The sequence below is a fragment of the Rhipicephalus sanguineus genome, chromosome 11 (genome assembly GCF_013339695.2).
Source record: "Rhipicephalus sanguineus isolate Rsan-2018 chromosome 11, BIME_Rsan_1.4, whole genome shotgun sequence".
NCBI classification, from domain to species: Eukaryota; Metazoa; Arthropoda; class Arachnida; order Ixodida; family Ixodidae; genus Rhipicephalus; species Rhipicephalus sanguineus.
This window is the reverse complement of record NC_051186.1, coordinates 103,423,773-103,439,901: the sequence shown is the minus strand read 5'-3', so window position 1 is coordinate 103,439,901 and position 16,129 is coordinate 103,423,773. Positions and strand designations below refer to the sequence as shown.

The following is a 16,129-nucleotide window of genomic DNA, read 5'->3' as shown; positions in this document are numbered from 1 at the left end:
GCGTTGGTCACCGCCGGTCTTCGCCTGCTGCTGCGCCGGGACTACCAGCACGCAACACAGCACTCATGTTTCCCGACGTATTGCCAGATGGCGTCCTTATCTCACACAGCGCCTCTTCTATCGTCTTTACACGACATTTCCAGCGAAGCACGCAGATACGCGGCCAATTTTTTTTTCAACATACTCCCGCCCCCCCAGTAGTGTCGCTCAATTCAAGCTTGTAAAATTTCTGTACTGGCTTTCTTAAAAACTTTCCGTCTTGGGCTTTCACCCGGCAAGCTCGGATTATACCATCTTGACCCGGGTAAACGTCTGTGACTCGCCCAAGTGGCCAAACACATCGAGAAATGCCAGGCTCTTCGATTATTACCACATCATCTACTCGGAGACAGCTGCTGGGATGTGCAGGGTATAGGTGAAGTGCCCGCAGTTCTAGCAAATACTCTCTTGTCCATCGCATCCACAGGTGATCTATCAGCTTCTGTCTGTGTCTCAACTTCTTGCTGATGTCACTTCGTGTAGTCTGATCACTTATAGCATCGTAGTCATTGTTGGGCCGCTCTGGAGAAGCTAGCAAGGAACGTCCAACAAGAAAATGCGCCGGACATATCGGAGAAGGCTCTTTGGCGTCCGTATACGTGCAGGTCAATGGTTTTGAGTTAACAACTGCTTTAACCTCCAGTAGCATCGTCTCGGTTTGTTCGCTGGTGGGTTTGCTCTTTCCCATCACATTGCGCAACGATACCTTCACTGCGGACAAGCCTCTCCCACCAACCACCCCACCAAGGTGCACCCGGAACGATAAACTTCCATTCGATGCGATGGGTCAGTAGGAAAGACGCGAACGGAGAGCTCTTCATGACATTCGAGATGTTCCTGAGGTGCCGTGATGCAACAACAAGAGCTTGATTTGGGCGAGTTGGTTCATGCTGAATATCGTGGGTACAGCGCAACATCAGAAGGAAAAGAAAACGACACACAGGTGTCCCGTGATGCTCTCTTAAAGGCAAGAGCGTTGTCGGAGTACAGTGTTGCTGGTACCCCTATGCGAGCCAGAAACCGGCGGAACGCTAGTAAGAAAGCGCTTGTCGAGATCACACTCGTCAGTTCAAGGTGTACTGCTCTCGTCGTCGCACAGGTAAACAGCAGGATGTAAGCTTTCGACGCATCACCATGTAGCTCCTGTTGCTTTATATATAGTGGACCTGCAAAGTCCAATCCCACTACATCAAACGGTCGTGACGAGAGGAGCCGGTCCTCAGGCATCGGTGCATATTGTACGTTTCCAGGTTTCATGTTGTACCTTCGGCAGAGGAAGCAAGCATTATTGATTCGTTTAACTTCTTGTCGAGCGCGGATAATCCAATAACGCTGTCGTATTTGCATCATAGTGCTTGCCACACCACCATGCAAAGTTCTGCAGTGAGCCTCTGTCACTACCAAAGCCGTGAAGGGATGCCTCTGGGGTAGTATGACCGGATGCTTTTCGTCATACGCAGCGTCGATTCTTTCAAGTCGTCCGCCAAGCCGAAGCTGTTCGCTTTGGTCCAAGAAAGGGTGAAGATCGAGCAGCTTCGAGTGTTTTGAGAGAGTGTCTCCAAGTTGAAGCTGTTCGACGTCCTTCGCGAATACTTCGAGTTGAACTCGTTGTACCCAAAACCTTTCAGCCTTGCATAGCTCCAGTGTCGAAATTGTTTCGCTGAGCGATGTTTGAATACCACGGCATCGATCCACAAAGCGGAAGACCCAGGCGGTGACGCGCAGGAGCTTCTGCAGATTGTTGTGCTTGCTTAAATCAATCACAGGGTGTAATTTCCTGGGTGATGCTTGAAGAAATACATGTTGCGTGTCAATCTCTGCCTCTTCGTTGATCGGTGTGCACTGGTTCGGTTCGGTAGGCCAGTTTGATTTCGGCTGGGACAACCATTCAGATCCATACCACCAACAGCGACATGCACGTGGAGTCTTCAAAGGTATGCCCCTAGTCAGTATATCTGACGGGTTGTCTTCACCCGGGCAGTAGCGCCATAGCACTGGTTCAGTAGCTTTTGCTATTTCAGTCACTCTGTGTTTTACAAACTGACTCAACTTGCTATGGTCACCGCGGATCCAGCTCAATGTGACCATAGAGTCAGTCTACATGACGCAGTGGAAATCTTTTGAATCTTTCCCTTAATAAAGTTTATTCCTCCTCCTCATGAGGAACAAATGTACTTTAGTAATCTGACTCCCACTACCGCGGCCATAAGCTCGAGCTTTGGTAGTGTTAATGTCTTAATAGGTGCCACTTTTGACTTCGCTACTACAGTGAAGTAGCCGAGTTCCATTCTTCGTCGAATGCTCTCAAATAGGCACATGTTCCATAAGCCTTCAGGCTGGCGTCGACGAATATGTGCAGTTCAGCCTCTTCCACTGCTCCATGAAGCCAGTCTCTCACGCAGCGCGGAATCTTTATGTGGTCAAGCTGAATCACGTCCGCACACCAGGCTGTCCACGGCGTCTTGATCTCCTCGGGTAATTGATCATCCCAGGAACGGCCTAAAACCCAAAGGCGTTGAAACAAAAGCTTCGCTGTTACGGTGAAAGGCGATAGAATGCCAAGCGGGTCATAAATTCGAGAAGCAGCCTTTAGTAGAGTACGTTTCGTGTCGGGCTGGCCAGCGACTAAATATTGTGCCACAAATTTGGAAGAAAACTTGAAGTAGTCCTTTTCTATATCCCATTGCATTCCCAAGACCGCAGCTGCTTCTCTGGATGCTCCTTCTACTTGCTCCTCCTGGTTGTCGAAAATGTTCTGCAGCTGATAGTTATTGGTCTTCCACTTTCTGAGGTTCATGCCTGCATCTCTCATGATTGCCTTTGACTGTTCATAGATGCGCAGACCTTCATGGAATGTCTCCGCACCCACCAATAAATCGTCGACATAAAATGCCTTCTTCAATGTAGAAGCGAGTGCTTTATCTTCGCACGCGTTATCCAAGTGGTAGTGTATGGTTTCCATGAGCAAGAAGGGACTTGATGTTGATCCAAACGGCACCCGTGTCATGCGCCATTCGACAAGCTTGCTGTGTTGGCTTATGTGAGTAGTATCAAACCACAGAAACTGGAAGGCATCTCGGTCAGTCTCCTGGATCTCAATTTGTAGGAATGCTTTTTCGATGTCCGAGTTTATGGTGACCGGGAACCACCGAAAGCGAAGGAGGACTAGCAACAATTCTGGATTGAGGTTCACTCCTTTGTCCAAGCAATCGTTAAGGGATGGTACGCCTTGAGTGTGTGACGATGCGTCAAACACTACCCGCAGTTTGGTAGTTAACGATTCCTCCCTTATGACTTCGCGATGTGGCATATAATACATGGCCCGATCCCGATCCAGAGGACTATCCTTAGGCACCACTTCAGCGTGACCCAACTCCAGATATTGCCGGATGACTATGTCGTATAGCTGCAACAGTCCTTCCTTCGTCGATAGCCTCCGTGTTAGTCTTTGTAGACGTGACAGCGCGACTTCCCGGTTGTTTCCTAAGAGCGGTTTCTTATCTTCTTTCCAAGGCAACGCCACGGTGTATCTGTTGTCTTTCTTGCTAATCGATCCACGGAATCCTGCAACAGGCTCGTGGGACGGAGATTCCCCCGAATCTGTAATGTCCATGGCTCCTAGTTGCCAAAACGATTGCAAGATCTGTGACGTTGTTTCGTCATCACCAATTGCTTGTACTTTTAGAATGCAGACCATGAGGCTGGAGTCGCAGTCCAGAAAGGCTTTTTGCTGACTGGGCCCTTGTAGCGTCCATCCAAACGCTGTGTCGATCGCTACCAGTCCTGGAACTTCTGCGCTCTTTACAATTTCTCCAGACATTACTTGCCAAAGATGGTGAGCTCCTATCAACAAGCTGAGGCCATTTTCCGTCTCTGCGCCGAACTTCTTTTCGTCCGCGATGAATTTCCCTTCGAGCCGCAGGTGTTGAAGGAAGTGGCTGTCAGCTTTCGGGGAAGCAATGTCGTGACAAATAACTGGGACAACAGTTGCACACACTATGCGGGTGTCGGAAGAGTGCTGGCTGCGCAGGGGAACTTCTACAACCTTCCGTCTTTCCGCAGTACTTGGTGATGCGCAGCCAAACGTGTTCGGTGCAATCCGTGTTTCTCCTAGTACCTGCAGGTGTAACTTTCTGACGAGTTCTTCCGTGACGAAGGATCGCTGGCTGCCTCCGTCGAGAATCCCTCGGACATATCTTGAGCTGTTATCTTTCACGACAAAGGCGCGAAAGGTCTGCAAGTATACTTCTCTGTCATTTATCTCGCTCCCGCTCAGTGAATCCTTGTCGCACAGCATAACCGACTGTGATGACACCATTCCTACTGTGCTCCCGGAGGCGTCCACTGGTCGAGGTGTCACTGTCATGTTCTTCCTGTAGTTAGGGTCGCACATGCTTGATGCGTGCCTCCCATGACAGCTCGAGCATGTGAGTTTGACTTGGCAGGACCGTGCCTGATGACCTCGTGACGTGCATCGATAGCAGCGGTTGTCCTTAGTCAGCATCTCTTTCTTAGAAGTGACAGAGAGGTCGGCGTCGCAGGCGCGTGTGCCGTGCTTCTTCGATTTGCAGAAAAAACACTCGTTCCAGTTGCACGATGCGCTGTGTAGTAGTACAGAAGCGGTGCTGGTGCTGCTGCCTCGAGTTCGCTGTGCACGGCCATCAACCGGTCGCTCCGCAAATGGCTTACACTGCTCCCGGCTTTCTAGTTCGACGCGTGTAAAGGTACGCAGCTCCTTTAACTCTGCATCCGATGACGCAGCTGCAGCAGCTGGCTCGAAGACGCTTGCAGAAGACCCGCTTTCCCTTAACGCTTGACTGCGCTTTCCACGTGTATAGGCCAAAACGATGTCATACGGCAATGCTTGCTGTAAAATGTCGATCAGCATCGCTGAGAAACTGAGCGTGGGAACGTTTAGCGCAGTCAGACACCTGATGTTGAGCTGCACGGCATCGTAAAGTCGCCTGAGGCCTCGAACGTCGCTTCCTGACTTCACGTGAGGGAGACTGCGAAGCGCTGACAGGTGGTGTTGCTCTATCCGTTTCCGATCTCCGAAGCGTTCTTTTAGCAACTCTATGGCGTCTGCGTAACAGGATTCGGAAGTCGGAAAACCAGATATCGCCGCTGCCGCTTCACCCGCAAGGTAATGCCATAGATAGAAAAACTTCGCCATAGTTGATAGAGCGTTGTTGAGATGAACAGCCTGCTCGAACTGCTCCCAGAAAGCTGACCACTCGTGAATGTCTCCTCTAAATGTTGGCATGCCAAGGTTCGGCAGTCTTGGGCCAATTCTGGTCGGAGCATCAGGAGCTGATGGGGCTGCGTTCTGAGGAGCAGTCGCCGTTGTACTGTTTCCGCGTTCCAAATCGGCTACTCTGCATCGAATCTCGGCGAGCATGCTAATGGCTTGGTCGTTGTACTCCGCCGCCGCTACGTACTCCGCTTCGAGCTCCTCGTCAGCTAGGTGCTCTTCTAGAGACGTGTCCGCACGAGGGTTTTCGGCACCAAAATCTAAAGAAACTATCGATCAGCCAAGGAACCCCACAGACAGCCGTTCATCGTTCCAACTTCTTCTTCTTCTACTGCAGTGCTCGCCTGCACGCGTTTGTTCCTTTTCTTTTTCAACAAGTCCCTTTAATGCTTGTGCAGCTTGGTGCTTAGCGCAAGCTTTGCCATTTTTTTTACGTAAATTTTCGCAAACGTTGTAAAGCTCACACTTGTAAAATCCTATTTGTTCGCACAAATCTTATAATAGACGCCGTTTACAGTAGTGCGTTGTATTATACCATGCTGGGCGGTATCGAAGAAACGTGTATCTTCGACACCATCTTATATACTCCGTGTGTTTCTCGAATCTGTATCGCGATACGTCTCGCAAAACATGTATCACGGTGTGTATTTCTGACGCATTAAATAATGTATCGTGTATCGTAAGATAAAAGATAATGCATTCGCAACACCACCGTACAAAACAATAAACGTTGACTGAGCTCCGTTTCTCAAGCTGCTACTGCTGCCTCTAAGCCACCTGAATGAGACTAATATGTAGTGGCATTCTTTTATCCTTCCGCCGGCGTCATCCTGCGAGGTCAGGTGACGAAGTCAGCGTGTTCCTATTGGTGGAGTAGAGGCACGTGTAGGCCCTAATGCCTCCACGGCAAGAACAAGCGCACGAACGCCTACGCCCAGCCGACCTTTTGATTTCTCAACTTTTTTTTTGTCCTTTTTAGTTGTCAGTGCCATGAAACTTGCTCTTAGCTACGCACCTGTACCATGCACTCCAATGTGTGCGTCGACTATCGCGCAAATCTGGTACAGACGCAGAAAACGCCTTTGTGCATGCGTTTGACGTTCAAGCTGAGCCAAAGTTAACGCCATCGAATCACCTTCAACGGAGTCGCTGTTCGAAAAGGAACAGCGACTCAAGGTGCCGCCACAGGCGCTGGCCGCATCCAAGTTTACACGGTTCTCGGCGGGCGATGGCGCCGGCGCGCTGCCAGCGAGGCAATGTCTTTTGTAATATGTACACTGCCTGCAAAGTGGGGTGTCAACTGTGCGCCCCATTTCTTTACTGAGTCGGACCTTTCGCGCTATTTCCAATGCGCAGGTTTGTGACTAAGCATGCTTTTTGACGATAATGGCGGCCGCAGACCGCTGATGTCGCATTTAAAGAACTGTTAACTTCCCACCTTAACCCGCGGAAAGCGGAAGACCGGTGGCAGGCCGTTGGGAGAAGCACGTCATCGCTTCATTTTCGTAGTTGCATCAATGGCGGTGCTTCTTTGTCTCGTTTTTTCGGTCCGTGTCATACCTGACAGCGCATCACCAAATGAGGAGATTTTTCTTAAAGTGAAGCAAAACGGAAAGGCGAGCTAGTTGGTACTGATTCATAATGGTGTAATAACATCGCAAAAAAAGAAGAAGACAAGAAAGTGAACACCACAAGCGCTTACTCAGAACTGAAAGCTTCCATTGCTTGAACAGAAAATATATCTAAACTTGACGCTCGACTAATTCCCGCGCATGCGCGGAAGGGGGAGGGGAGGTTGAAGGAGGTGTGTTTTTGTTCTGGTTTTTGCCTTTTCCCTTGCCCACGATGCGCATGCGCGAGAATTAGTCGAGCGGCAAGTTTGGATATATATTTTCTGTTCAAGCAATAAAGCTTTCAGTTGTAAATAAAAAAGCGCTTGTGGTGTTCATTTTCTTGTCTTCGTCTTTTTCTTCGCGCTACTATTACGCCATTATGAAGAGATTTTTCTTCTTTCGGGTTCGACCAATGGGGTGTTGGGAGTGGGCTATGATGAAACTTGACCCCCCTCCCCCGGGTCAAGAGCTTAAACTATCACCCTAACTGTTTACCACCCTTCCTTGTTAACGCAATCAGATGTATATGTTTTTCTTGAAATGTCCATTACCGCCGTAACGAATCTGGTTCTATTAATGTCTTGCAAGATGCAACAATCAACACGTAAGAGGGACATCGGCCTCTAGCAGGATACAATTACAAGACATCCGTGCTGGCTTCAGTAAGGGTTGCACGGTTATGGCAGGGAACAGTGGCTATTATTTCACCGGCGCCGTAAACAATCGCTCCTCGCGTGATCGCTGTGATTATTATAGGTTGCGAAGTACGCCCGAAGAATCGCCAACGTTCCCCCTGTCACGGCCACTGAATGCTTCGCGATGTGCAATTTCGGAGAGAAAATCACGAACCTGGAGACACTTTCCTCCACAAGTAAATCGGCACACCTTTCTCCGTGTCATGTAATATTGTTTTCTTTTGTTTTCTTTTCTTGTTCTTTTTTTTTAATTGTGCCATAGATGGCGCTACGTTTCTCGGTCTACGTTCTCTAACAAAACAGAGGAAAAATGGACGTTGTCGAGGAGGTCTCGCACTAGGAAGCAAAGCCGCGGTATTGCACGCGTCCCTTGAAACTCCAGGAAGGACTCGTCGACCTCGCTCTCAGAGGACATCTCGCTCGACTGTGCTTTTATTGAGGCGAAAGTCACAGATGCCTTATCAAAACGCGAAAATTGACCGTCGGCGTCCCGCAGCGTCGGCATCAACACGACTCGTGCAAAAAGCAATCATCACGTGATTACGTCACCATATTACGTCATCACGAGGTTGCATATCGCCAAAATTTATGGCGTCAACAGGACGTCATTTTGACAGCATATAACGTGACGTCACATGATGACGTCATCAAATGACGCCGTCGCTTATTGAAAGGTGGGCCAATCACGGAGGCAGTGCAAAACCAGGTGACGTGCAGAAAGATTGTAATGCATCCGATGCTGGAGGCACTGCAAAACCAAGTTAGGTGCAGAAAGCTCTCGGAGGTGGGCGGGGAAGGATAAATACATCGACTCAGACGAAAAAGTCACAGTTTCGCCGCAAGGGCGAAGCAATGAATGCGATAGCAAGAAATTGGAATGTCACACGAAGAACGAAAAGCAGCTCAATACTTGCAGCGCGCCGGTGAAGCGCATAGAAGGATGCCCGAAAAGAACGCACAGGCATGCACAGGGAAAGCGTGAACTAACAACTCTCACATTTGTTACGTCTTTGTGCTTGAGCAACGCGCTGCAAGTGTCGACAATGGAGAATCTAAGGAAGCTTGCGAGAATCAGACGCTCTTAGATATTTCTTTTTCGTTTAAAATGCGGCGCGAGGAGTGACTCCCTGCGTCTCCTGCCACACGGGGGCGCCTGATGCAAGGTGTGCCTAGAGTCACTGGAAAAATTTCAGAGTATCGCATCTGTTTTCCGCGCGCCGCCGTCGCCGCGATTGGCTTACTCGCATCACGTGACCTTTCGCCGCCATATCCCTTCCAAGCGCTTTGGGTGCAGGCGCGTTCAATGCAGAGTGTGGACGGACATTTAGCAGTACCACGGTCCCCAGAAGTACTTCGTCCCTTTTTTAAACGCGTCATGCAGACAGGGGCGTAAGCAGATATTTTTTTTCGGGGGGGGGGCACCTCCTTGGTCGGAAGCGGCGGCCTGGCAGGCAGATGTGATCGAGTGCCATTTCGTGCTATGTATGCCACGGGAAAAAAAGTTCGGGGGGGGGGGGGGAGGGGCACGGGCCCGGTGTGCCACCCCTGGCTACGCCACTGCGTGCAGATGCCAGAAGAGAGCAGCTCACCATCAATCGATCGTTACTGGTGAGCTACACTGGGAATCTCGTTTGCCGTGTGCGAAAAATTAATGTCAAAGAGCGCCGTTCTACGTGGCTGCATAGTTGGCCTGAACGAATACGCCCCCCTCGAATAACACTCCTTCCTGCAGTGAACTACACTAACTTTGCTGGAAAAGATCTTATGCGACAGGATACTTCACATTTTCGGTTCGCTATGGTCAGCGATATTGAAAACTACATACCTTTCTATTTTCTCGGCTGTTTATATCTCGATCTGTTGAACAGATTACGCAGGCTATCCGAGTTATAAGCGTGTCACGCACGAGAGCGAAATCAAATGTTTATTAAAATTATAACTGTTTACTGGTATACCTTGAAGGCAATTTTGGCATGATCATTTGGCATTGCACAAAACAGAAGCGTGGAACTCTGTTGATAAACTTGGTATAAGGCAATGTTATCAAGCGTATTTTTAAATTTGTTGCAAAAAAATGCTGCTAATGCTGCATTGCGCCGAGCGTACCCTTAACATACTGTATAGTTGGTGAGAATTGGTCACAGCAAAAATAAAAAAAAGCAGATCCCACGCATTGATGGAGTCGATTTTATGCAAGTCCTAGGTCTATATACATACTGTGTTGCAGTAGCATGCGCTTTAAAAATTCCGGGATGTGCTATTTCTGATCAAAAGAACATAAAGCACCGTGCCGAGGAAGTTTTGATAAGAGTGCATTATGAAAAAAAAAAGTGCAGCTGTGCAGAAACCGAACCCCACCTGTTTACGCGCTGGCAACGCCAAAAAAAGAACTGTTTGTCGGAACACAGCAAAATATTTGCAAATTCATTGCAACGTTGGGAATAATAAGGAGACAAGAAATAGGAAATGAAACAGTTAAGTAATGATGCCAATCATTTTTGATGGCCTATTTTCTACGTATCGCAAGATAAGAGGCACCTTACCTACTGCACGCCGATTCGCCCGTGCGTTCGGCTGCTGGCGTTCCGAATCAAGACGACACACACAACTTCTATTACGTATGTCAACCAGTTAAACATCAAGCACGGTGCGCAAACAAGCTATGCGTCAGCGATCAGTCGAAGTACGCAATGTTGAATGTTCTCGATGTTGTTCGATAACGTTCTCGAGTGCAGTGGACCTGAACACCGACTGCAAAGCTAGCGCACAGAGTCAATATTCACCAAAGTCAAAGTAAATGGCATCTCGCACGATGTCACTGCGCTAATGCAACTATGTTTACAGCTCCGGACCTAGCGAACACGCCCGGGCATAACACGAAAAGATACCGATGATGCCATGCAGAGAGTTCGCGAGCACATGGCAACATTCGCCGTACGTTTCATTAGTTACACCGCTAACCGCGCAGTCGATCCATACCTGTCGATGACTCGAAATCCCTTCTAATATCCTCTTGAAGAAACACACACACATAATGCCGTTCTGCCGAGCGCAACACGGCACTGAGGCTAAAAGATCGGTCACTTCTCAACACACGCTAGCAACGCGCCGGACGGTCTGGAAGGGACATGGCCGCCGCCACCCAATGTTGCCCGCGTGCAGCCTACCTTTGCGGTACTCTGATTTTCCAGTGACTGTAGGTGTGCCCGGTGTCCTTTGTTTTTTTTTTTTCCCCTCCACATAACGAGTGGATACAGAAAAGGGCCACTTTGTCGTGCACGCCTCAAGGACAGTTTTCAACTGGAAAGAAAATCAGGAGTGTTGCGTGATAGCAAACACGCTCAAGCTCCTCCGAGATTTGCTTAACACCAGTGGTAAATGGTGTATATCAATAGCTCGCCGTTATTTCGCCGGCGCATGCTTCGGGCCTGGCTGAGTTGTCTGATGCTGCGGGTTGGGGAGCGAGGGATCAGTGGTTCAAATCTCCGGTCGGGTGCTTCGCAATTTTTTCCTCTGTTTTATATTCTTTTGCCTTATATATATATATATATATATATATCAAGGACACGACGGCGACGGCAAAACTCGGTCGAGAGCGTCCATATCATGGCTATCGCAATAAAAGAAGATGGCTTTCCCCTTCGAGTCGTCCTACGCGAATCCATAAGGGATCCTGGAAGAATATTTTTAGGCGTCATCCCTGTTTGAAGCTTCAAGTGTGAAGGTTTATTTTGACACAAGACAGATATACAGTCATTATTAAAAAAGCATTTTGGGACGCAACAAATTCGTTAAAGGTCGATACCGAATCTGCTCAGGAACTCGCCCTGGTTAAACTCTTCCATGGGATGAAAGTGACAAGCTCAATAAAACTATTTTCGCGGTCAGCCATATTAAGACACGGCGCCTTTTCATGGCGATAATTTTAATAAATGTTGGATTTAAATACAAAGCTTGTGTATGAAACGTTTTGTCGAAAAGCTAAGGGAGAGGAAAGTTACGTATCAAGTCTTCTTCTGGATACGGGTCTTCGAGCACTGTTTCTTTAAAAGAGCTGTAGACGGTCCCCATTAGAATATTTCAACAGTGAAAAGAAAGCGAGGGCGTTTCTGGTTTCTGCCCATGAAGCACTTCGTCAAGTTCCGCCGTGCAAAAGCAATCCCGTACAGCACTAAACATCTCCCTAGGAGTTTATGAGATTTCGCGCTAGTTTTTTTTAGATGCATTAGTCACAAACTAAGGCTAAAAAAGCATACGTAACGTATTTACCATAGATCACGTATCCATAAACTTACTTTTTGTATCAGGCTATAAACAGAATATAAACACCGGTTGTAATAGATCATTTTATCTGTGAGATATTTTGTGGGGGTTTGTGCGTCGTTATTTCAGTAACATATCGCATCGATGCGTACGTAAAGATATGGCCAAGTAGTATATCGTGAAAAGCTAGAGTGCTCGTTTGCGCATGCGTATGTGCATACTGTGACCGAATGTACATATACACGCATGCGCTAACATTGCAAATAAATAATTGTTAATCATTTATCAGAATTTTTTATGTAGACGACGGAGCCCGGTGCCCCTCGACGGTACCGCTGGATGAGGGACCTGTGTATACCAAGCGACCGTCTATCAGTTTCCAACATGTTACATGTGAGGTAAACAAACCAGTGTATAAGTACGTACCAAACTTCACAAAAGCAGACGACGCGTCTATTGTGAATATGCTTGCTTCTGCGTACGACGATTTTTTTGTATTGTATAGTGCACAGTGTGACGTCGACTCTTTGATGAACATGTTTCATAGTATTATTCGCAACTGTATCTCTAGTCATGTCCCTATGAAGTGTGTAAAGCGCAACGCACGTCGTCCATGCTATACAGTCGTGAAACCATCCACCTTTTGCGCTGTGTTAAACGAGTTCGCTAGCGCTGTCACAAAGTTCATTCTTCAGCCAGTCTTGTAAGCTCACTGAAGACACACTGAAAGCCAGAATGCATGAGGTCAAACGCTTTTATTATAACGTGACCCTAACAACTGTTATCAAAGATAATCCCTCGTGGTTGTGGAACACAATCACTTCTAAAGACTCTAGCACTTCGACATATTCTTATCGATGGTATACCCTCTTCTGAGCCTTCTTGCATCTCCGAGTCCTTCAATATTCTTTTTCAATCTGTTTTCATCGATGGCGATGGCTCCGCTACATCTTTTAGCCCTCTTGCCCTTCCAGCGCTTCCCGACATTGTTATTACATACGAGGTGTTCATAACATTTGATGAACGTTAACACGACCAAAAGCAGTTGTCCTGCCGACATTCCCAATATTTCGCTGATACGATACTCTGAATGGAACGCGCGCTACCTAACAATCATCTTCAGGAAGTCCGGTAAAAAGCAAATAGTCTAACTGCAGGCCAATTTCATTGTTGTCTCCCACTTCTAAGTTGCAGGAGCACATCATGCACAAATGTACTGCTAAGTACTTAACTGAGAATAATGTCATCTCGTCCTGCCAGCACGACTTTCGACCCGTTTACTCGACGATTACGCAACTAATCGAGTTTTCGCATGACAGTGGTGCGGTTCTTAATAGTCAAGGTCAGCTGGACGCTATACTTATAGACTATGCAAAATCACTCGACTCATTCTGTCACAGAAAACTCCTTCTCAAGCTTCGTGAGGTAATAAAAAAAATGGCAGACTGACTGCTTGGATTGCTGATTAACTGCATCGAAGACATCAGTATGTTCCTATTAAAAAGCAAAGTACAATACCATCAAAGTTAAATCCAGTGTTCCCTAAGGATCTGTATTTGGTCCGCTTTTATTTGTTATTTACATTAATGATGTCGTGAAGGTCACTCATAACACGTACGCCAGTTAAACTTGGTTCCTATTCGGACGACTGCGTACTATATTTTGTCATTTCTAATTGTACTCACCAGTTTCTATTAAATAGCTTTTCTATGTTCTGTACTTGCAGCGATTCCTGGCAACTATGTACTAATCAATCGAAGACAGCCTCAAAGAGCTTCGCCAATAGGGTTAAGCTTTTACATTTTCCTTATGGTTACAGAGGAAGTAACATTATACATTGTAGATGAGTTAAAATACCTTGGGGTGACTTTTACACATAACTTGAAATAGCAGAAACACATAGACGGCGTCCACTCGAAGGCCCTTCGCAAACTATTCTACTTAAACCATACGTTCAAGGACGCTACCAAGGATTGCAAACTAACTGCATATAAAACCTTAATCAGGGCAATCTTGCGGTACGCGTCCATGGTCTGGTCCCCCTACTCCACTTGTGACGTGGTCAAGCTGGAATCCTTGCAAAAGGAAGCCATAAGGTTCATATGCAGCAGATACCACCGCCACTTTTCTCCTTCATCGCACGCACATAACTTATCGCTTGACACGCATAGACGAACGTGTGAACGCCTTATCACTCTTCACAAGATGGTTATTCGGTTAAATTTCATTTGTGAAGCGCCTGCTCGTGCTACTCGAAGCTTTCGCCCCCTTCATCTTGTCCCGCTCCGTCCACGTTTAAACGGTTTAGTTTCTCATCTTTCCCATCCACAGTCGAACTTTGCAATGGTCTCGACGGCGCACTTCGGCAGTTATCTTGCGCACAATTTGGGGAAGAAATTCATCGTCATACGTCTCATGAGCTCTAAAGGTGCTGTGCGCTTTTTGCATATTTATGTGATTTTTTTCTACCATTCAACTGGTGTTTTTTGATGCAATACTCATTCGTCACACGCGCACTTGTATAACATTTTCGCAGTTTTGTATGACATTCACGCGGTTTTGCATAACTCTGCATGCTATGTGTCCTATGTTATGTCTGATTTCCAAGCAACGTATGTACCCACCCCTGCAATGTCTCGCAAAGAAATTCCAGTATATGTAAATAAAATAAATAAATATCAGAAGCGGCCGTGTGCAGTCAAGGGGAGGGCACGACGGACTTTTACGACCAGTGCGTATGTACGCGCCGCATGTCCTTGGCCTCGTAGCGACCTTTCACGAAAAAAACAAAAGACAAGGTTTTTAAGGTTAAAGCGAGGCAGGCGAGTTGTGTTTCACGCATTGTAAGATTACGTACACCCTGCGTTTGTATCATGTAATCATTCTTTCTCGGTATGTCACTTGCGGCGCGCGGGTGCCAATTGCAATATAAGACTCTACTTCGACAACGTGGACAGTAATAAGCGTTGCCTTGCGAATGCACTGAGCAACACATACCGTCTCGAAGGCTATCGGAATCTACACTGATCCTCACGGAACTGGCCGCGGATGAAGCCTACGTCTTTGTGAGGTGCCTGGCACCTACAATCGATGTCATCTGAAAATTCACAGCACATTATGGTTACGCAATAGGGCGACGCCTCGCCTTTTCGCGCTAATGGTCGAGCTCAGTCGACCGTACATCAAAGGCCGGGTAACGGACGTACGTGACCGTTGCTTTAGGCGCGCTTTAGAGCAACCGCGTGAGCTCTTTCAGCGTTTTTATTTCTTTTGTGGGATTGCCTAGAGGCAGCATGCACGTTGCGGTGAATGAAAAAATAAAGCCTCCGAAAGGAGGTGATACTCACCCGCCTCAGGTAACGTTATCGTGCAAGGAATTGAGTGGTAATTAGAGAGGCGATTGAATCGTCTTTCGGCGCTTCATTCATCAATGCCAGACACGCTATCTTTGATTACACCTTGGGTGTAACAGAAGCCCTGCTGCATTACCGCATTAGTGCCCACACGTGCGAATCGTAAGCGGAATTCTCAAGGTTGTCTCCAGTAAACAACTACGCCAATTGGGACCTTGAAAGTTCGGCTGAGCTGTTAGGGAGGGAAACTCTTGGCCACTGCGACATTGAAGTCGCACGTGACTGCAGCTGCGCATTCTTTTACGCGTCAGGGTCAAGTTAGAGGCGGTCGCCACAAAATTAGGATGTTTCTGCCTCACGTTTTTCTTGGACTTCAAGATTTTTCAGAAATCTGGAGGAATACTTGCCTTGTAACAGTGCATAGAGACCTTCTAAGGCTGTCTTATTTTTCATTCGAGTGGTAATGACATACACAATTACTAATTAGCAGCAGCAGCAGTGCGAAGCTTACTACAAGGCTATTTATTCACGCACTCAGCGAGCAGCTCTGTCTATACATGGATTGCACTGATAATACTGGAACAGCCGCATTGGAACACCAACATGGTCGGACGCGAAGTGTCATGTCACGTTAGTGTTATCGGTGCATCGCATGCTGGTTCCTTAGTTATTGATGCACAGAGGGCCACTAACGTTCCAGCAACGTCGTTATCACACTGAGGCAGGTTAATCGCCACGTGTGTATACTGCCTTGATGTCATCTAAGCCGCCATCTTAATGCCGTGTTGTGCACGCGTCCATGACGTCACGTGCAAGCTGTCAATAACCTGCGTGAATGTACGCGAGGCAACAGGTAAACATGACCCGTGGCGATCGACTACTGTTTGGCGTCTCTCCAACGGGCAGAGCCTTTGC

At 47.5% G+C, this 16,129-nt stretch overlaps 1 protein-coding gene across 1 annotated transcript; it reads right to left on the bottom strand.

Annotated features, from left to right (window-relative positions):
* Positions 1-2,302: 2,302 nt before the first annotated feature.
* On the bottom strand, positions 2,303-4,432 carry LOC119375300 (uncharacterized). Its single transcript, XM_037645480.1, has 2 exons — positions 2,641-4,432; positions 2,303-2,538 (listed from the first exon to the last, which is right to left on the bottom strand). Exons 1-2 carry the CDS (start codon positions 4,430-4,432, stop codon positions 2,303-2,305), a joined length of 2,028 nt encoding a protein of 675 aa, XP_037501408.1.
* Between the last annotated feature and the right edge of the window lie 11,697 nt (positions 4,433-16,129).

Coding starts and splice junctions, on each gene's coding strand:
- LOC119375300 (XM_037645480.1), bottom strand. CDS start 4,432: ATGTGCGACCCTAACTACAGGAAGAACATGACAGTGACACCTCGACCA. Junction 2,539..2,640: donor TGGCCAGCCCGACACGAAAC/GTACTCTACTAA, acceptor TTTGGGTTTTAG/GCCGTTCCTGGGATGATCAA.